This window comes from Balaenoptera physalus (assembly GCF_965194825.1).
Source record: "Balaenoptera physalus genome assembly, chromosome: 20".
NCBI lineage: Eukaryota > Metazoa > Chordata > Mammalia > Artiodactyla > Balaenopteridae > Balaenoptera > Balaenoptera physalus.
In genome coordinates, this window is record NC_138901.1 from 6,772,768 (window position 1) to 6,794,455 (window position 21,688).

Below are 21,688 nucleotides of genomic sequence, written 5' to 3' on the forward strand. Positions count from 1 at the left end.
CCAGCGGGGCAGGAGAGGGGCCAGCTGGGGTCAAGGCTTCCTTCCCCAGAGTGACCCACCTGGGCTTGACAGGCGGATGTGAGCAGTGAAAGGATGATCTGTTCAGAGGACGGAGAGATGCTGGCCAGGGTAAGTGACTGCCTGGGGGGAGGGCGAGGGGTGGGGGCAGCCGGAGACCGGCCACTGAGGATAATGTCACCCTGGCAGGAGTATGGAGTTCCCTTCATGGAGACCAGCGCCAAGACGGGCATGAACGTGGAGCTAGCCTTTCTGGCCATTGCCAAGTGAGCGCTGGGCCGGGAAGGGAACGTGCAGGGCAGGGTGGCACCATCTGGGAATTCAGTAGGGCCTGGTCCTTGGCCCAGTCCCCAGGCCTAACTATATTCTGCATTTGGAGGCCCTCTGGCCCCGGGCCGTGGGAGTGGGAGAAGGCTCAGTTCCTCACTGCCTGCCCAGCCCATTTCTTCTTCCTCTTCAAGGGAGCTGAAATACAGAGCCGGGCGGCAGGCTGATGAACCCAGCTTCCAGATCCGAGACTACGTGGAATCCCAGAAGAAGCGGCCCAGCTGCTGCTCTTTCTTGTGAATCCCAAGGGGCTGCGAGGACGCTCCAGAGACACACAAGGACACAGCCTTCTCCCTCAGACCTGGTTTATTCTAAGTGGCTGAGCCAACGAGGAGAGAGTCGGGGGACCCAGTGCACAGCCCCTCCATACTCCTGCCCCTATTCTAGCTCCTGTAGCTTCCCTGCACCCCCGGAGGAGGGTAAAATACTTATATTTCATTTTAATGATACATAATCTAATCAAAAGGGCACCAGAAAGCGGAGGAAGGGAGCTGGCGCCCCTTTTGCCTTCTACTGCTAGGACTCAGGGACCTGGGCCTCCCTCCTAACCACGAGGAGGGTGATATTGCTTCAGCTCAGCACCAGGGGGCACTGATGCACTTCTGGGGTATGAGGCAGGTAGTGACCCCATTCCCACCCTTCAGCTGGCAAGAGGCTGAGCAGACCCAGCCCTTCATTTCCTCCGGCTCCCCAGAGAACAATCTTCCCCAATAAGACAGGGCCCTTGTGCCGGGAGCTAGACCAAAGCCTCGGGAAGATAAGAGATGTGGAGATTGGGCAGGGACCCAGTTCCCTGGGGCGAGGTGGGGAGAGGAGTAACAGAGATTAGGTCTGTCTGTTTGGCTACCTCTGGCCTTACTAGCCCCTCTCTGGGAGGTGTACCCCATTTCCCCCAGCCCACAAGCACATTAGGGCACCTGGAAACATCTGGTTCCTATTCGCTGGACCTCAGATCCCAGGGGAGCCCCTCCTCCCTGAATCCCTGGCCTTATCTTTCTACCTTTCTGCCTGTGTCCCCAGACACCTACAGTTACTGATAGGGAAAGGTTATTCTTCTGTCCCAATCCTTTGGCAGGTATGCAGCCCACAGGCTACTTCTTCAAGCAGCTGTAGTGCTTCCACTGGATAAAGAGCCAGATAAAAAGAAAGCCCTGACTCCTGGAGTAGGTGGGAGGTAGAAGTGAGCAAACCTCACCCCATTGTGTAACCCCTAAACCCAGGTGCCATCTCCTCCCTGATCAGCCACATCCTTTCCTTCTCAGACGGACATTAGGGCCCAAACTGCTTTATCTCCCTCCGTACTGAGCCTGGTTAGGGAGTGAGAGGTTATCCATTTCTGGGAAAATCAACGCATTGTATGCAAAACAAGGTCATGTGGGTGGGGAGACGGGCAGCAAGGAGTTTACATGGGGCCAAGGTCACATGTCTCCCAAAGCCCTGACCCCAACAATGGAAAGAGGGCAGGAGAGGCGAAGATTATGACCTAGAGGCACCTTTACTCCAGCTCTGTTCACCAGGGGTGGGGAGATGGGTGAGAAAGGTATGCACTGTACATTTCTGAGGCTGCTGCATTTGCTTTCAAGGCAGAAATCTTGTTCCCAGAGCAGAGTCAGCAGCTTCAACTCAGGCCGATAAGGAAGGTCTCCAGGCTTCTCCCAGGCAGAGCAGGGAGGAGCCTGACCTTGCCGGGTTCTTCTGGGGCCCAAGGCAGGTCGCAGGCAATCCAATCACATGGGCTGCTCTGGGCCTCTAGCATTTGTGTTTTTCAGAAGTAAATGGCAGTATTTTGGAAAGTACACCCTGTCCATTGCTTCTTTGAGGTGCACATGATGCGGGGGTGGGGTGGGTGCGGGGGCGGATCATGTTGAAAGGATTGTTGTTGCTTGTCACTGATTGCCAAAATCATTTGATCCTCATCCTTCAATGTCCCCAACTGGTCACCTCACCCCTAACAGACTGCCCCCAGCCTCTGTGACCCGCCTCTCATCTGAAAGTGGGAGCTGAAAGCAGGTTTATCTTACGGTCCTAATCATTTTTCCTTCTCTATTGAAAAAAGCCAGGGCTCCTTTTCCTATGGGCTGTACCCAGAGATTGGTTACCTGACTCTGATCTGCCACTCCCCAACCCCACCTCCCTAGCCAAAGGCTGACGCCAATTCCCACGCCATTGCCCCTAGGTGGCCTGTCTTGGATGGGCAGCCCCGTGAAGCCTTGGGCTCTCTGCTGGACCCTCACACTGTCCCAGCGAGGATCAGAGCCCGCACCCCTATTAGCAGTTCCTGGGAGAAAGCAAAGTGGCCCCACAAATGGGAAAATCTCGTTATTCAAACTACTCTGTTGGGTCCGCGGTGGACCTCGTTCTTATTCCTAAAACCGCTCGCAGCACCGGAGCGGGATTGATTTTCCTGGCAACAGTCGCCCCAACCCCCACCCCCACCCCCAACTGGAGTTGCACACTTTGGCTGAAGGCTGTTGAAATGTTAGGGTCCTTTACCCGAGGGTTGGCTCTCAATCCCCGACGCAGGTGGAGGGAAATCAGAACAGATCCTGCGGGCCGCTCTGCCCAGTACCAGGAACTCGCCCCCGCCCCCGGGGCTCAACTCCAGCCACTTGGTAACAGACACTTCCACTTCCTGAGCCCTCTTTCTTCTCCCGCCGCGGGGCGCCGCGCTCTGAGAGCAGAAACTCACCCTTGCGCGCTCCCATTGGCCGGTGTCGTTCACCCTGCCAGAGCGCCCCCTCTCCATGGTGTCTGATTGGCCCCGCGGTGGTCCACACCCTCCGCGCGGCCCCGCCCCCCGGAATAAGCAGCCTGGGCGGGCTCTGGAACGCTCAGACGCCGCGCACGGCGGGGATTGGTCCGTGAGCTTCTGCTTGGGCTCCTCGCAGTTCGCCTCCGCCGCTGCCAGGACACCTGCTCGCTCGGCCAGTCCGGCGGCGCGGGGTTTCCCTGCCGCTCTCGCTCTCGTCTCCCGGCCCGCAGGTTGAGAAGAAGGGGTGGGCCGTCCCGCCTCCGGACCCTGACCGGACGACTCTTCGCGCCGCTGAGCCGTTGCAGGGCGAGATGAGCACGGACGCGGCGGCCGGGGCGCCTCTGCCCCGGCTCTGCTGCCTGGAGAAGGGTCCGAACGGCTACGGCTTCCACCTGCACGGGGAAAAGGGCAAGGTAGGCCAGTTCATCCGGCTGGTGGAGCCCGGCTCGCCGGCCGAGAAGTCGGGACTGCTGGCCGGAGACCGGCTAGTGGAGGTGAATGGCGAGAACGTGGAGAAAGAGACCCACCAGCAGGTGGTGAGCCGCATCCGTGCCGCACTCAACTCCGTGCGCCTGCTGGTGGTCGACCCCGAGACCGACGAGCGGCTGCAGAAGTTGGGCGTCCAGGTCCGGGAGGAGATGCTGCGCCCCCAGGAAGGATCCGGGCAGGCCGAGCCGCCGGCCGCCGCCGAGGAGCAGGGGGCTGGCGACGAAAATGAGCCGCCCGCCGCCGCGCCGGAGCCGCACGAGGCCGAGAAGAGCCATCAGGAGCGGGTAAGTGCGGGCCCGGGCCGGACGGCGAGGCTGGAACCGGGTGGGAGGGAGAATAGTCAAGAGACCCAGGCGCCCCGGACGCCCAGCCCTGCTGCCGCCTTGTCTTTCTGAAACTGGATCCTCACGGGGGAGACTGCTTCCGCCCGCCGACCGGGCGAACTGGCAGTTACAGGCTTGAGGCTGCGTCCCGCGACCCCTACTCCCTCTCCCCAGACTGGGCTGGGACCCTGAGCGCCTTTGGGAGTGAGGGTGAGGGCGGGCGGCTCCAGGGAGCCCAGTCGCCTTTTCCTCGACTCTGCTGGTGGTGTCTGCTCCGGTCCCTTGGGACTCCCAATCCCGCCCCTCCTGGTGCAAGTGACCAGCTTCCTCCACGGCCCCTGGGGGTGGTAAATGAAGCTGGGGTGAAGCTAGAGCGGCCCCGACTTCAGAAAGCTAGAGGAATAACTACGCTCTGTCTGTGTGGAGCTGCAGCGCTGGGAGGGGAGGGGAGGGGAGGGGGGCGCACGCTGGGTTCTCAGGCACTTCCCCGCTTCCCCACAGCCCGCTGGCTGGCGTGTGTATCATTAACTTCAGCCTGGCTGGACTTCATCCTCCTGAAGTCCGGTGTGACTTCTAAGAAAGAAGCTCCACCGTCCCAAGGCGATGAATGGGGGTGGGGCTCAGGGACGAGGCGCAGAGGCGTCTGGTCTGGGGGATGGTGGCAGCTCTGCCACCCAGGGGGATTTATGATTCTCAGGAATGTGAGGAGTAAGCGCTGGCTTGTATCTGGGAACGGGAGGGAAGACCTTGGAGGAGGAGGAACGGCGGCCGGAGTGGTCCAGCGTTCCTGGGCTGTGCAGCGGACAGCAGGTCACCACGGGCAGGTGGCCTTGCCCTGGCATCAGCTGTCTCACTCCAGTCCCTGGACAGCAAGCAGGCTGGTTGCTTTCTGCCCACGTTTGGGTTTCCTCTCATGACCCCAGTTTGGATCGGCCGTAGGAGGGGCGGAGGCAAAAGGGAAGTTGTACTGAGCCTTCTGTTTCCCGGAGAGTGAAGGGGGAGGCCTCAGGGTGAGGTTGTGGGGAGCAGGGCCAGGGCCTCCCCTGGGCCCGTTTGGCTTCACCAGCTCTCCACCTGCTGGCAGGGGTGTCCGTGGTGCCAGTAGGAGCCTCCCTTGACAGAGAAAGGGCACAGTTCAGCCTTTAAGGGTAGAAGGTGGAGCCGGAGCGGGCCAACTGGTTTGGTGGAGGTGAAGTCACCAGGAGCCCTGTTCAGCCAGAGCTGGGTGCCACGAACGCCAGGGCCACCAGGCTCCTGCCTCCTGCCGCTGCCAAGCTGGCATTGGCAAGGGTGGGGGTGGGATCGGAGCACCCCTGGCAGGGGTTTGACACTGAGGAGTTGGAACCCATGACCTCTGGTCCCAGGCAGAAATCCAGTTTGAACTTTGTGCCGAGGGCATCGATTTACCATTCCTTTTTTTTTTTTTTTTTTTTTTTTGGACTTTGGCACTGGCACAAGTAACCCGCCACCTCACCCGGCCCCCCAGGTTGCAGTCATGTTCAGCTCCTCCCGGTGCCCTTTTGGTTTTGCTGCTGGGTGCAGGAGGGCCTGCGGGGAGCTGGGGGGCGCAGAGGCCAGAACGGAGGCTTGACCTAGCACACATGCTCCCCACCAGGCCATCTGAGAAGCCGCAGAGGTTGGCTTCTGCCCCCTGGGCGAGCACAGAATGGGGTTGCCCCAGGTAGTGGTGTGACACCTGCATTTGTGTGTATGCTTTGTTGGGCCAGTGGAAGGGAATAGAACCCTCCAGCCAGTCCCGGGGACACCATCACCAGGCCTCTTGGGGTTTCAGGTCAACGAGCAAGTCAGAACTTCTCTGAGCCTTGGTTCTCCCATCAATAAAATGAGGGCATTGGATTCCCAGTGACACCTGCCTTCTCTAGAATTTTACAAATAATGGAAAGTACTTGAGCCCCTAGTGGGTGCTGGACTGAGCATCTTGTACGCCCAGGCATTTGAATCCCAGCTGTGAGCGGGGTCTCTCTTAGCCTCTGCATAGCCGCCGAGCAGCGTTAAGTCCTTCTGGTAGGAGGTTCCCATGAAATCTGGTACGGTGGGCCTGCAGATGACCTGCCCTGTCCTTGCAAAAAAAGAAAAAAAAAAAAGTTAATAGACATCATAAGAGTTAATTGTTCCCCGAAAAGACAAGGGACGTCTATATAAGGGATATACCCAGCGTTTGAATGTTACTGATTAGTTTGCATCTGAATTCATTTGCAAAGTGGGGGCTGTTAATGACATCTCCGTTAGTTCTCAGAAGTGAAAAAGGTGGTAGTGGGAAAGTGTCATGCAGAGTGGGTGGCGGGTGACATCTCACTGGGAAGAGCGGCCTGGGTCGAGAACCGATACAGGGCAGAGGGCAAGGGGTGCCCGTAGTACTGATCTCGGAGGAGGTGGCGGGGTGCTTCCAGCTCGGCCCACCTCCACCCACGGGGAGGGAGGGGCAACAGCACCCCTGCTCACGGCCCCCCCGCAGTCACAGGATGAGGCCTAAGTCCTTGAGCGGGGCCGGCGGCCCGGGTCCCACAGCGGGGGCTGGGCAGGCCTGAGCCAGCTCAGCTGTACTCGCTGGGCCACCTCGAGCCAAGTTTCTCTAAGCTTCCATTTCCTCTTGTGTAAATTGGGGGTGACAGCAGCGGCGGCCTCGTGGGGTTGGCGGGGTTACATGAGGATGCCTGTTGAGCCAGTAGCTCAGAGCCTCCACGGAGTAAGTGCTCGGTGAACGTTGGTTGCTGGGATCTGAATTAATACATATTTCACAGTGATGATTACACGCCCACCCAGGGGGCAGCTAGCCCTGGATCTGCCTCTCCCGTTGGGCACGTGCAGCCGTGGCCAAGCCTGGCATCCGAAAGCGCTCCATCTGGGGTCGCCATCACTGAAGAATCAGCCCTTCACAATCTGGCAGCCTTCTCTCGCCACCGCCCCTCTTGTCCCCAGCAGCCCACCAAACCACACCGAGGGTCCGAATTCCCTCCCAGCATGCCATGTGCTTTGAGCCTTCGCGCCTGATATTTGCACGTGGGAACCCTCAGTCCCTTTGCGCGCCAAGCACGCTCCCCAAGACCACTCACCTCCCAGGAAACCTTTCCTCCACCCCGCAGGCATCATGAACTCTTCCCTCACCTCCTGTTCCCTGTCCTTCCACCTTTTCTCACACTGAACACTGAACACGTAATATCTGAATCATCTGTTCATATCTCCTCCACCAGCCCATGCTGAGTCCAAAGGGCAACAGCTGTGGCTTATTTATGTTTATATCCCCAGCACTGTCCCAAGCACTGAGCAGGGAGGGGCTCAATAAATAATTTTTGCATGAACGAATGAGTGCGAAACAGCCATGGGGGACCTTTGTCCTAATTCATCTCAGCCCAACCCACCTGGGTCTGTTCATGCCTCGAGAGCACACCCGGAGATCGGAATTCCAGATAGAGCTTACTCGCTCCTTTTTCTTGCCTACTAGCAGCTTCCATTTTAAAACTAGAGAGCCAAAAGGCTGTGAATCCCAGCCCCGTTGCCCTCTGGCTCTGGGACCCTGATTGTTCAGCATTCCCCACGAGCCTCAGCTTCTACCTCTGTGGAATGGGGACCCCGACCCCACCCTGCAGGGTTGTGGGAGAGATTTGACGAGATGATGCGGAAGGTGTGTGTAAGTGCCCAGCGTGGGGTGGGTTCCCGCCACACCTGACCTTGATCCCAGAGGTACCCCAGGTGGCAAAGTCGGGGGTGGGCACAATTAGCTGGCAGCCTCCAACCTCTTTCCCACGTTCCCATTTCACACGGACCGAGTTGGAGTCTGCGAGGGCGGAGCAGGGCTTGAGCTGCAGGATGTTTGGATTGGAAATGGACAGGGTGTGACAGCTTGTGTGCTGGTTTCTCCTCTTAAGCCACATACTTGGGATTTCTTTCTCCCCTGGGATAGCCCCTGGTTCTGACCTTCTGGTTCCTGTTCAATCCTGGAGATGATTCTCTTGGAAAGAGAAAGGGGCTTTTTTCTCAAGGAACCCCGTCATGTCTCAATGGGGGGGCCCTTCTCTTCCTCCCCAGGCTTCCCATCCTATGGATCCCTGAGGAGGTGGGGGAGTGCTTAGGAATTAGGGGAAGAAGGGGCCTGGCCAAGGTCCTGAGGCTGCTGTGAGCCTCTTACAAAGAGAAACCAGAGCTCTAGACCCCAATAATGGGAGCTACTCTAAGCCTACTAGTTGCCCGGCCCTGTGCCCTAAAGATGGTGATACACACTTCATTGATTTTTTTTTTTTCTTCCCTCACCACAACCCTGCAAATTAGGTATTATTTTCTCTATTTTGTAAGTTGATAAATAATAAGTAAACGGTAGTTATTATATGTGTCTGGCAATGTGCTGTGTACTAAACATGCCTTATCTCAGTTAATCCACATGACCACCCTACAGGGTAGATACTAGCCCCATTGTCCGTATGTGGAGACTGAGGCTCCATCAGTGCAGGGGGTGACCCCACGGTTCTCAGTAGGGAGCCCTTGCCTTGTATCAGGGCTGTGTCTGCGAACCCCGCTCACTCTGACTCCAGTGTCTGCACGTCCTTCCGGCTTGGGTTGTGCTTAAGGGCCTGACCCTCCAGCTGGGTGTCTCTGCTCATCACATTCTGGGCCACACCAGGGCCATCACAGCAGCATAAATTCAGGCTGCTGGAACCAGCTCCCTGCAAGGATCCAGGGCTCCCAGGTGCTTCTGTTCCCCAGGGGACACCATCAGGAAAAGTTGTCAGCCCTGATGGAAGGCCTCGGTCCAGAAGGGGCGGGCTCCAGGCCCCATCCCTTCTCACATGATGGGCCCAGTCGGGAGTCTGGTGACCAAGTCTCTACCCTCATCCCCAGGGCCTGAGAACTGTCCTTGCTGGCTCTGGGGTTCCCCTGTAGCACAAAGGACTCCCCCCGAGAGGCTGACCTTGACTGTTGGCCTTGGCCTTCCTCCTCCACCCCTCAGGGTAGGACAGTTCACCACGTCCCCTGACCCCAGACCATGTTTAGCTTCCTGCGCCCTGAAAAGGACAAGTGGTGCGGATGCCCCGAGGCCTGGGTTCTAGTGGCGCTCAAGGCGGTGGGGGGGGGGGGACTGAGGCCGGAGCTCTGACTTTCCAGGGACAAAGGCTCCGGCCTCTCCCTGTGCTTGTTATAAGGTCGTGATGCCCAGTTGAAACAGCAAAGGCCATGCGGATGTAGGGGACAGCCTAATAGTTGAGAGTGAGACCTCTAGGGTCTGTATGGGCCTTTTTGGCAGCCACTGGCCACATGTGGCTCTTAGCGCTTGAAATGTGCTGGTTGAAATTGAGATGTTCTGTAAGTGAAAAATAAAAGGCACACCAGATTTTGAAAACTTAGTACAGAAAAAAGGATGTAAAATATCCCATTAATAACTTTTAAATAGATTACGTGTTAGAATGATAATATTTTGGATCTGTTGTGTTAAATAAGATATTAAAATTGATTTCTCTTGTTTCTTTTTACGTTTTAGTTTGGCTACTAGAAACGTTTAAGTTACCTACGTGACTGGCATTCTGTTTCTGTGGGGCAGTGCTGCTCTAGATCTGAGCTCAAAGCCGACCCTCTTCTCCTATCAGCTGTGTGTGCTTGAGCAGTTTATGCCACCTGTTTGAACCTGAGTTTCCTCATCTGTGAAGTGAGGGCAATAATACCCTCCTCCCAAAGGGTTACAATTGGGTCCTAACGAGAATATACACTTGTAAAGCCCTGGTGCGGTGCTTGGGTGCTTGGCACTTAGTAAGTGCTCACTAAACGGCAGCTGCTTTTTGTTATTTCAATAGAGCCCCGATATCACAAGCTCCGAGAAGGTCCTTACAGAGCCTCTTGGGACAGCCCACAGGAGTTAAATCCAGCAACTTCTGGAAGGAGGGTGAGGGGTGAGGAGGGATGATGGTCGAGAGCCAGCAGCGGCAGGCGGGCATGGGGCGGCCAGCCTGGATGGTGTCCAGCCAGACCTCAGCCCAGGTACCAGCCTGCTCCATCCCAGGCTTGCCCAGGCCTGGGGAGAACTGAGCCAAACTCTCCATCGGGTGGGTCTCTGGCCAGCACGGGGAGAAAAGAGCCAGAGGGAGAACCTGGCTCAGGGTCCCTGTGGGGGGGGGGGGGCAGGTGTCAGAGAAGCAGCCCCCACTTTATCATCTGGCTCCCTCCTGGATCTCACCCTGCGGGTCTCCGGAGAAGGGCCTTCCCGCTGAGAAACAGCAAGCACAAGATCAAGGCCTAGAGTCGCTCCTTTTTTGCAGAGGGAGGTGTCCAGCATTCCTCAGTGTGCACAGACCTTGGGCTGGGGTGTCTTCTAGGGAGAAATAAATGAAGCCACATCAGGGCCAGAGATCATGGGTCAGTGACAGCCAAGCCCTTGGTACCTCCCTTTGGGTGAGGAGAGGATGCCTGCAGTCTGAGCTCCTGGTCACTTCCCAGCCTGCCCTGAGGACAGCGCCCCCATGCCACCCAGTAACACGTCACCCCCAGGCAGAGGCAGCTCGCTCCATCCTGGTTTCCTTGAAGACTTGGCACCACACCCAGGCCTGTGTCTCCAGAGCCCCGCGGAGCAGCCCTGGCTCCTTGCACCCGGCGTACCCCACCCCTCCCCCGCCAGAGCAGCCCGGGCTCCATCTCTCCACCTCGCCACCCCTCCTCCCTTGTTGGGGCTGATTCCCCTGTGTGGGGCGGCAGGGTATCTTTCTTATCTTATTTGCATAAACAAGAGCCCTGGGCGGGCCGGGCTGGGGGGAAGGGCAGTCTGGGGAGGTGACAGTCACCTCTGTTGTTCCCCTAGCCACCCTGGTGGTCCTCCTGCCCCTCCAACCACCCCTTCTGGGGCCCAGAGCTGGCTGGCCTGTGAGAAGCGGCCTGGCTGTTTCCTATAGCGCCTGTCACCATGGTCACCACGGCACCGGCCAGGGAGGGGCTGGGCCCAGTGGGGCGTTGGCCCCCAGCCGCCCTCCCCGGAGGAGCAGGGAGCGGCCCTGGGCCTGCTCCCCAGAGACGGTCACCAGGATTAGGGTATCGACTTTCCCCAGCTTTCCAGGTGGCTGCTGGTGGTGCCTATTGAATTCCGTGCCCAGCATCCGCTCCCTGGGCTGAGTGGCTGGAGGTGACTGGGCGGCCAGTTGGGGTGGGGCTGGGCTCCCTGGGTGAGGAGGCGGGAACGGAGTGAGCAGCCAGGGCAGGCCTGTGCAAGGCTTGGGACAGCCTGAGACCCGGAGGGTGGGAGAAGCCCCCATGGGAAGAGTCTAGAGGCAACTCTCCTGACAGGGTCTCTTCTGGAAGGCAGGTCCGGCATTGTCTGGAAGTGAGAGACTCATCGAGCCCCCCGCCGCCCCAGCCCATTTGCACAGCCCGTCGGCCACCATGGCCTCATGGTCTTTCCTCTCACTGCTCTGCCAGTCTCCCCACTGCACAGATCCTGATTTTTACTTCCGAGCTGCCATCCTCAGTGGAAGAGCCACCTGAATCTCTGAACACTCTGGGACCACGTTCCCCTCTGGAGCTGCCACCATGGCACAAGTCCCCTCCTGAGCTCCTGGGAGCCACATACCACCCCCAAGATGTCCCAGATGGTCCATTTATTCCCCTTGCCCCAGAGGCAGAACCCAGGCCGTGCCCCAGCTCTGGGGGTATGGGCCCAGAGCAATGGTGGCCAAGCTCCGGCCAGCACCTGACCCCTCCCTCTCCCCATCTTCTCTTCTCAGTGCTGGGCCTGGAGACCACACACCCTTAGGGAGCTGCCCCAGGACTCCTGACAGCACCAACCTCCACCAGGCTGGGATGGGCTCCTGTGATGGGCTGACTCAGCAGCTGCCAATGACACCTCCTGGGGGCAGCTGGGGGAAGGGTGGAGAGCAATGTGGGAAGAACGGGAAGCCCCCCCCCCCAGTCCCATGGGAAGGGAGGGAGCCTCTGGGGACTGGGGAAGATGGGAGCTGGGCGGGGCTCTATACTTGTCTGAGCGCTTCGGGAAACGCCTGGGGTTTCCTTGTCCCCCGGCCCAGCCACCCCCAGAAAGCAGCGGAACAGGTCCCAGTGCTGGGGGAAGGGAGCGGCGGGGGCCTGGGCCCTGCAGGTGGGTCTACCATTTCCTGAGATCCTCATGGCTTGGCACCGGCAGAAGGGAGTGAGGTGCATACGACAGGTCACCAGGCAAGGGTCCCTGGGGTGAAAGGTGCTGAGCATCAGTCAGGGAAGCCCGCGGCACAGAGACCCATCACGGGGGCAGCCAGTGCCGCCCCGCCAGCCAGGAGGACACCCGAAGCCGCCGGGCCTGCTCACTGCCATGTCGCCCCGCGAGAGGCCGCGAGCCTGAGCCTCGGAAGGAAGCCTGCGGTTTCATCATCTCCTCGCCCCTCCCAGCAGAGGCTGCAACCGGTGTTTGCAACTCCTCAGCTCCAAATGGGCCTCCTCCCAGCCTGGGCTTGGGTCCTTCCAGGGATGGTGGCAGGAGCACAGGTCCCCAGTCAGAGCCCGGGGTGGCGTCCTGGCTCCTCCACCGTGAAGCTCTGACATCAGGCAGTGGGCTTCCTGTCTCAGTTTCCCCAGCTCGAGGACAGGGGTTAGGGTTAACCCTCAGCCTACCCCTAACCCTATCTCGAGGGTGGGAGGAAGGCTTTCTGGAGTGAGGGGCGGCGGAGGGAGCAGAGACATCAGAGCTGCCCTCTCCCTTCCCCCTGATTCACCCTCCCCGCTTTCTCAGGGTGACTGCAGAGCGCTGCCCGGCTGGGGCAGAAAGCTGAGCCTGCCCCGTGGTAGCAACTGGTCGGACCTGTTCCTGCTCCCCTGGGCCTGGGGGAGGGCTGGGCTGGCAGCTCCGTGGAGGGATTAGCTTGAGGGGAAAAGAGCCTCACTCCCGGAACCAGATCCTGGTGGGGGGTGGGGGGCGGGGGCCGCAGGCTGCGGGAGGGGCTCCCCCCCGACCCCAGGGGAAGCAGCGGGAGGGGGGCATCGGCGGGGGAGTGGGCCTGCAGTGAGGACCAGAAGGGGGATGAGGAGAATTGGAGAAAAGAGGGTGCCTCCGTGGGCGCCCCCCACTTTTTTTATGCTCACTTAACTGTCTCAGCTGTTGTCTGGGGTGAAGTGAGAGCCCACGGGGCCTCTAGCCCAGATTAGGGTAAACCCGGGCCTAACCGTCACCTCACCCGTCCTTCCTGTCCTGTGGGGCCTCTCCACACCCCCTACCAACATCCTGAAACACACAAAGGCCCACCCAGGCATCTAAAGGAAAGCAGAGTCACCCTCCGCCGGCCACCTCCCTACCCCTCCCAGAGCAGAGGGGTGGGGACTGAGTCTTCACTGCAGATGGCAGCTGCCTCCTGGGGCCAGCCAGTTGGGGCAGGAGGCCTATAAGCCCTCCCCTCCCTCCCCGCCCCTCCCTCGCCTTCTCCTCTCCCAGCTGGGGAGTGAGGTCTCAGAGCTACCCGGCACCCCACCCTTAGAATCTCACTTCTCAGCTTGTGTCTGTTCATTAGTATTGATATTAACAACGATGGCAAAGGCTCCTGGTGTGCAGGGATTTTTAGCGTGTCAGGTGTTCCCGCATATGTTAATTACCCCCTGGACCTCCTAGCAACCCTGGCACTAAGAATGGTCTACAAACAAGGAACCCAAGGCTCTGAGAAGGAAATTACTTGCCCCAGGTCACATAGCTCATAAGCAGGAGAAGCTGGAACCTGGGCCAGGGCCCTGACTTCAGCTTTTGCTCCTTGCCTGGCAGCCGGGTGATAACCCAGAGCTAGCAGGCCTGGGTGAAGGGGGAGAGGGACCCCAAGTCAGTCATGGGCTCAGGCCTCTGGCCCCCTCACACTGTATGCCCTCCATCATGTAAACGTACCCTAGGGCTGCAGCTTCTAAGCTAAGCTGCTTAGGCTGGTGAAAACTGTTTTCAGCGGAGGGTCTGAGTGTTTCAGAGCAATCTTCCTGTGCCTTTTCCGTGGGTCCCCTTCTCAAGGCCATGGCCACAGCCACAGCCACACGGGGCTCCCTTCAGCCCAGCCCTGCTTCTCACCGCTCCCCTCCCCATTCAGGCTCCTTGGGGACCCACACGGTCTTTGGGGTTCTGTTGCTGCCTTTGCCCTCAGCCTTGGTTCTGCTGGTGGGAAGTGCCTGTCCTGTCCGGGACCCCTGGCTGTGCCTCCCTCCGGTCTGTGGTCATCTGGCCCCCAGCTCCCTTTCGGCTGGGCCATTGTGCTTGGTGGGGACGAGACAGGAGTCCGTGTGGGCGAGGAGAGGCTTTACTGTAAACATGCTGACCAGCTTTGAGTAACCAGCTGCCCTGGCTTCCCCCGCTGCAGACAATAGGGTACAAAAGGGCTGGGGGTCCCCAGTCAATGTCCCAGGTACCCAGCCAGGCTGGCAGGGTTGCTACCGCCTGAGAGATGAGGTAGCCATCAAAATAACATGATTACCCTTAGAATGTCAAAAGGGGAGAGACTTGAGCTAATCTGCTCCCACCCCTCGTTTGCCAGGAGAGGGAACGGTGGCCTGCCCAGGGTCACCCGGCCAGGTTGCTGCAGTGCGGGGTCTCAGGCCTTCTGAGTCCCAGGCCAGCATTCTCCCTCGTTGCTGCGTAGGGTCTCAGCAAGGTTGCATCCTCCCCGAGTCTTCCTTGGTGGGGAGGTGGGGTCAGGCACGGAGCAGGGAGGGCGGAACCCAGGATGCCGTGGAATGACCATGGCCCCTCCTTTCTCCCCGCAGCACGAGCTTCGGCCTCGGCTCTGCGCCATGAAGAAGGGCCCCAACGGCTACGGCTTCAACTTGCACAGCGACAAGTCCAAGCCAGGCCAGTTCATCCGGGCAGTGGACCCAGACTCGCCCGCTGAGGCCTCGGGGCTCCGGGCCCAGGACCGCATCGTGGAGGTAACGCTTCTTGCTCTCTTCCCAGGCTCTTCCTTCCTGACTGCGGGAGGCCTCCCCTGCGGCAGGCGTCACATCATTGCTCCTTCATTAGCCTGTGAGGCTCGGGCAGCCCAGATATACCAGACCAATGGATGGATGGGGGAGGGGGGAGGATGGTGGGTGAGTGGGCATGAGGGAAGGAAGGAAGGACAAAAGGAAGGAAAGATGGGGGACTTCCCTGGCGGTCCAGCGGTTAGGACTGCGCGCTTCCACTCCTGGGGCCCGGGTTCAATCCCTGGTCGGGGAACTGAGATCCACAAGCCATGCGGCGTGGCAAAAAAAAAAAAGATTTAAAAAAAAAAGGAAGGAAGGAAAGATGGGTGGTGGACGGATGGAGAGATGGACTGACTTCTTTCCTGCCTGGATCTCCCCTGGGCTCTTCTTCACCAAGCAGGCACACTCAGCTGTCCACGATTCACCCATCCATCCAGCTAGACGTCTGGGGCCACCGCCAGAGCTTCCCGCTGCCCGAGGCCTCCATGCCAGGCACAAGGATGGGGGCGGGAGGATGAAATCCTTCTCCCAAGTGGGGCTGTCAGGCACACTCTTACACTCTTGTGCTATGCTCATTGGGAGAGGAAATGTGAACCAAGTGTCTTGGGGCCGGTCCCAGAATCTCAGTCTTAGAACCTTAGAGCTGGAAGATCAGCTCTCCCAAGACTTCTCATTTTACATGTGAGCAAACCAAGGCCCGGGGAGGGAAGTACCTAGAAAAGCTGGGGCCCAACCCAGGCCTCCCATATCTTTCCCGTCCCATCTCACAGCTGTGTTTGTTCAGTCTTGGCTAGGTATTTTCTTTGGCTTTTCCCACGTGTCCTGCCTCCCCATCTGACCGTCAAGTGGGAGGATCACTTGGCCTGGTTCAGGACTCCACAGGCAAGGGGGGGGCTGAGTGTCCCCCAGTTGCCAACTGGCCGAGGACAAAGAGGACCCCTTGTACCGCTTCCACCTGCCCCCGCCCACCCCGGAACTGAGGCCTGTGCCAGTAACCCCTGCCCCCGCCCACAGGTGAACGGGGTCTGCGTGGAGGGCAGGCAGCACGGGGACGTGGTATCCGCCATCAAGGCTGGCGGGGACGAGACCAAGCTGCTGGTGGTGGACAAGGAGACCGACGAGTTCTTCAGGAAATGCAAAGTGATCCCGTCTCAGGAGCACCTGTATGGTGAGCTGGGCGGCGCGGCCCGAGGCCCCCACGTCAGGGATGTGGGCCGCTGCTCTAGACTCTAATGTGTCCCACGGGACGGGAAGCAGACAGTGTAGGTTGGGAGAAAGGGTCAGGGAGAGGACGCTGGCGCTGACGGTGGGTTTCTGAGGATGGCACATGACGGGGAAGCTGGCACGAGGGATGGCGAGATGGAAGAGAGCTGCTGATTCCCAGGCCAAAGCTGCAGCGCCGGAGGGAGGCCTGGGCCCCCACCCCTCTCCCCCCAGCAAGCTCTCAGGGCAGTGCTGATGCAAGGAAAGGGTTAAGTCTGGAGAGGCTTCCAGCCTTAGCTTGGTCAGATCAGAGTCCAATGACAGGGCCCAGTACCTCCCCTTCCCTTCTCTCAGGTTGTCTTGGAAACCCAGGCTCGCTGCCTCTAGAGAGCAGTGGGTCCCTGGGCCCCTGCCCTCCCCATCCCCCGCATCACCCTGCCAAGCCTGGCACCTCCCCCGCCCTAGCCCAAGCCAAATGGGGCAGGGCTGCTGCACCAGGGCAGGGAGGAGTTGAGTAGCGCTCTTCTCCCTGGTCTGGACTTTTCTCCCTGGGAAGACGGCTCCTGGAGGGGTGGGGGGCTGGGTGGACTTTGCGATGGGTGGGGCCTCCCTGAGGGTCATATTTGTAGCAGATGGGTCCACACAAAGGTCCTGCCACAAACTTAGATCCCCAGCTGGAGGGGCCCAGTGGGTCCTGGGAGTTCCTGGAAGCGGGGATGGGTGAGTTAGAAGTCGCTAGCAGACTCTGGGCATGGGAGGTGGGTACCCCTTTACCCTTGGCTCCCAAGTTCATGGAAACCAGGTAACTCAGATAATCCCCTTTCTCATTAAGGGGGAAACTGAAGCCAAGAGAAGCCCCCAGCCTTGTTCTTGGCAACATGGTGTGGGAAGACTGAAATCAGCTGAAATCTGGATTCCCCTCAGCTGCTCAAATACCTCCCCCGGCCTCCCCCAGCATCCTTCTCCGCCCCCCACCCCCAAGTCATCAACCCTCAGACATTCCTCCCTCCTCTGTCCCCCTCTGGCTGGGTGGGAACGCCCTGGGAACCTCAGTGACTGCAGCCTCTGGCCAGAGGACCTGCACAGGGAGACCTGGGGGTGGGTACCCTCCCCGGGTGACCCTCCTCCCAGCTGGATGTAACTCTCCCCATGGAGAGGAATGCCCCCTCCCAGCGGCTGCCTCCCTACCACAGTGAGACAGCCTGCAGCTCATGGGTGAGGGGCTGCTTGCAGGGGGGTGGGAGTGAGTGTCCCCGTGTCCCAGCAATCCCCTGCCCAGCCACCGTGGGAAGGCTGGGTGAGAGTCAGGTATGCCTGCCTTGTGCCGGGTCCCCGGTCCAGGGGAGGAGAAAGACACACGCTGATCTTAAGCTAAGAGTTCAGAAGAAACCCACCCAGGCTGACCAGTCCCCAGAGATGGACCAGCCCCCCTTGCAGCCAGGTGGGGTGTCTACCCTGAGTGAGCCCAGGGAGGGTGACCCCAGGCCCGGTTTCTCTCCCTCTGACCCCTTCTGCCACCACCAGGTTTCCCATTGGCTGGGGGAGGGCACACCCAGGACTCTGCCCTGAGCCCTCTGGTCCCGTCCCCCCCACCATCCCCACACTGGCCAGTAGGAGTTGGGGTTCTTTTCTTTCAGCTGATGCAGGTACTAATCATAACCAGGGTGTGGTCCCAGTTCTGGTGACGCCACCGTCACCTAGGAAGCATTTGAAAGATATTGATTCCTTGGCCTGTCCCAGACCCACTGAAACAGAAACTCTGATGCCAAAGCCCAGGAATCTGTATTTCTAACAAGCTTCCTGGGTGGCTGGTAGGCAGCCGGCCTGGAATTTCAGCCCCCTCTAGGACAGTGCTTTTTTTCAAACAGCTCCTTACTCATCAGTGGTTCTTGGGATTAATCGAGTAGGCAGAGGCCAGCATCTTTTTTTTTTTAATGAATCTGAATAGAAAATATCAAAAAGCATTGCGATGTAGTAAGGGCAAGTTGTTTTGTTAAACTTCTGTCACACACACACATAATCTATGTGGGTGCTGGGTTGTCAAAATGTCAAAGGTACTCACAGTGGGTGGCAGTCAAGAGACTTTTAAACACTGACCTTGGGGAACAAGATCTGCTTATCTGCCCAAACACCACAACTTCCACTGCCTTCCATGCCCCACTCCATCGGCATTCCCCAGAGCCTCTGACTCACCTCCACTCTTTTCTCCTTCGCCTAGGTCCCTTGCCTGAGCCCTTCACCAATGGAGAGATCCAGAAGGTAAAGGCAGACCCCTAATTGCTTCTCTGGTGCTCAGTCCTGGGGTGCAGGAAGAGGTGGGAGGTGGACAGCATCTGGCTCAAGTGGAAACTACGGGTTTCCAGGCTGCTCCCTCCTGAGCCCCAAGCTATGTAACTGCCCGTTTATCCCTCAGCCCCCGCCTGGGGCCAAGGCAGAGGGGAGGGAGAGGGGCCTGGCCGGGCCCATCTGCAGCCCGCCATCCTGGGTGACAAGCTCCGCCTCTAGCTCCCCACCGCACAGAGGAGGCCATTCTTCCCCCCAAGAACAGAGCTGCAGTGTCTGGCCACGCGCTTCCCGGCCCCTGCTACTTCCAGTCTGGGTTGGAAGAACAAAGCCTCTCCTCCCCGGGCAGAAGGGAAGAGAAGGCAGTGGAGGCTGGGGGAGAGATGGCGGGGCCCGGTGCCAGCTGGGGCCACAGAGGAACCCAGGCAGGAGCTGACACCAAGCCACAGCCCTGGTCAAGGCCTTGGCTCTAGGATGGGCCGACTCACTGTCGGACCACAGAACGGGAGCTCTCTGCAGGGTCTGCTCAAAGGCTTCCCTGTCCCCAGGGGACACAGCAAGGGGCTGGCCCTGGACCACCTGAGCCTTCTGTCACTCTACCTGTGGGTCTAGAACTCTCATCCACCTCCTTCCTTCAAAGCCCTTCATGGCTGCTTTGGGGTTAAGATTTCAAGAATCCCGGGGTCAAGTCCAAGTAAACAGTCACATGGGCTGCAGGAGATTCAGGGAGCATCACGGGCGTTCCCCACGCCAAGCAAAGATGCTCCCAGTGTCCCCACACTCCACGAGGCCCCTCCTGGGTCACCATCCCAAAGGGCGAGTCAGCCCCAAAGGCTGCATTGGGAGGACTGGGGCGGGTAACTCAGCTAATCCCACGATGGATGGTTCCTCCTGCCTGGGTGGTGGAACCGGGCTACCCTCTGATCCTTGGAAGAATGTGAAAATGTAAATCCTCGAGGGGCCCTGGCAGGCTCAGGCGGTGGGGCTCTGGGGTGGATAGCAAGGGCTTAAGTGGAATTTCTCAGACCAAGGCGCCTGTCTTCCCTGGGAATGCCCTTCCTCGCCCAGGACTGCCCACCCCATGCCCTGCCCACCCACACGCCTCCTCTCTGTGCCAGGAGAACAGTCGTGAAGCCCTGGCCGAGACGGCCTCCGAGAGCCCCAGGCCAACCCTGGCAAGGTCCACCTCCAGTGACACCAGTGAGGAGGTAGGCTGGCCGGCTGGGCGGACGGGGGGTGGCACTGGGTGACAGGAAGTCCGTTCCCAGGCCACACTTGTTCCTGGCACACCAGCCTGTGTGGAGGTCACATGCTGAGCCACGTTCAGTTCTTGTGACCTGGCTTCCCTGGGCACTGCCCCAAGGGAGCCACCTCGCCAAGGCACTAACTCCCGCTCTCTGTCGCCCCCTCCTCTTTACAGCTGAATTCCCAAGACAGCCTCAAGAAACAGGACTGCACGGCACCCTCACCTACCTCCTCCTCCTCCTCCTCCGACCCCATCCTGGACTTCAACATCTCCCTGGCCGTGGCCAAAGAGAGGGCCCACCAGAAGCGCAGCAGCAAGCGGGCCCCGCAGATGGACTGGAGCAAGAAAAACGAACTCTTCAGCAGCCTCTGACCGCCCTTCCCAGCAGCCACCAGGAAGGCTGGCCAGCCCCACCCCCCCCAGCCCGACTCCTTTTCCCTCTTCCCCACTTCCCCCCAAATCGACACACCAATCAGCACCAGCATCTCCTCTCTTGGCAAATCTGACTTTTCTAGAGAACTGTGTTCTTACTTCAGGGAAGGTGACTGTTTTTCTGTCCTGGCCCCAATCAGAAAGCAGACTGTCCCCCACTGGGTGCTTCAGCCCACCAGGTGTCCCGATGCCACCCTCCTGGGACATCACCGGGACCTCCACCGAGCAAGGATCGTGGGACTGGGCGAGAGGTCACCTTCCCACATGACCCCCAGTGATGACTGGGTCCAGGATTGATCAAGGACTCAGATCACAGCAACATCTCGGAGTGGACAGGGGGCCATCATCCTAAGCTGTGGCTTGGGCATCTTATTTTTGTTTGATTTTTTTTTTTTTTTTTTTTTTAAAGAGTGCGGTACCGCACACTTTAGTGGGACTTTCGTTTCCTTGATTAACATGATTTTCCAGGTTGTTGCATCCAGGACATAGCAGCGGCCTTAGCCTAAAACTTTTTTGTTTCTGCTCCCACCCCCCAGAGACCTGGGCAACACGGGGAGGGTTTGGCCACCCGCTGCCCAGCCCTGAGCCAGGCACAGTTGTAAGGAAACGTTATCAAAATTCAACTGGTTTCTCCAAACCGCCTTGGCCTCTGTGTTTTCCTTTGGAGCTCTGTCCATGGGTGGCCTCTGGCGGAGAGGGTAGGGAATAGCTGGAGGGAGGGGATGGTCCAGGGTTCCGTGAGCCCGGAGCGGGAGGTGGGGTGGCTTTATCCCGAGGGCCTTGAGCCTGTAGCTGCTGGGTGGCCCCGTGCCCCCGCCCACCCCATGTGTTTGGCTCACTGGGGCTGCCCTAGAGGGACGTTCATCAGGGAAAGTGGGAGCTAAACCCACGTGCTCGGAGGGCGCCGAGAAGGCACCTCGGATTCCAGGAGCGTTGAAACTGAATTCACGAAGGAGCCAGACTTGGAAAGAGAAGGCTTTTGCCTTTAATCTTTCCACCCACAGCCAGCGAGGTACAGGAGTCCCAGGAGTGGCCTGAGCTGGTCCCAGATACTCTCATCTTCTCTGGCCATGGACCTGACTGGAGGGACTGGGGAAAACAAACCTGGCCCACCGAGCCCTGGGACGTGCTTGTGGCAGGTGGCATGGAGGGGACTTTCCAAGAGCAAAATGCCCTGCTCCTCCATAAGAGACCCAGGTCCCTTATACCTCTGGCCCCTGAGGCCACATCCTGGAGATCTGCCAGGGTGGCCTGCCAGGGCCAGGTTCCTGGGCAGGTGCTCAGAAGGAAGGGAAGCTGGCCCTGGGCTATTCTCTACCCAACCAGGAGGCCACTCAGAAGCCAGGTTCCTGGGACTGAGGAGAACAAGTCAGGAGACAGTGAACCAGGGAGGGGACCCGTGGAGCCCCTGGGGTTGAGAGAAGGGCAGGTCACTATCTGGCCATCGCTATCTGACCTGTTAAGGTTTGGATCCCACCATTGTTAAGAGAAACCTTCCAAAACCCTTATCACAACACCACTGGCAGCAGTTAGGCTGGGCCTGGCCTGCCCCCAGCCCGCCCTCTGACCCCTGATGGAGGCCCCCTGGAGATTAGCAGGCCTGAGGAGGGGCCCCTCCCTACCTCACCTGCTGGGTGGGGAAGTCCTAAGGACTTTTGACTCTGATTAAGCTGGGGACAGGTGGAAGGAACACGTGGCTCAGAGGGGCTG

General features: G+C 59.1%; 2 protein-coding genes across 6 annotated transcripts in view; both read left to right on the plus strand.

The window, feature by feature from the left end:
• RAB37 (RAB37, member RAS oncogene family) overlaps positions 1-2,141 on the plus strand; it is a 73,921-nt gene extending 71,780 nt beyond the window's left edge. For all 5 annotated transcript variants that reach the window (XM_082440555.1, XM_082440552.1, XM_082440554.1 and 2 more), the window contains 3 exons: positions 73-129; positions 208-284; positions 480-2,141. In XM_082440555.1, coding sequence (XP_082296681.1) covers positions 73-129; positions 208-284; positions 480-585 — 240 coding nt within the window. In that variant the 3' untranslated portion in view covers positions 586-2,141. The remainder of the gene's footprint in view (positions 1-72; positions 130-207; positions 285-479) is intronic.
• Positions 2,142-3,192: 1,051 nt separating this feature from the next.
• Positions 3,193-20,615, plus strand: NHERF1 (NHERF family PDZ scaffold protein 1). Its single transcript, XM_082440541.1, has 6 exons — positions 3,193-3,870; positions 14,620-14,781; positions 15,829-15,982; positions 18,236-18,276; positions 19,419-19,508; positions 19,721-20,615. The coding sequence occupies exons 1-6, from the start codon at positions 3,409-3,411 to the stop codon at positions 19,916-19,918; spliced, it is 1,107 nt and encodes a 368-aa protein (XP_082296667.1). The 5' UTR covers positions 3,193-3,408; the 3' UTR covers positions 19,919-20,615.
• Positions 20,616-21,688: the final 1,073 nt, after the last annotated feature.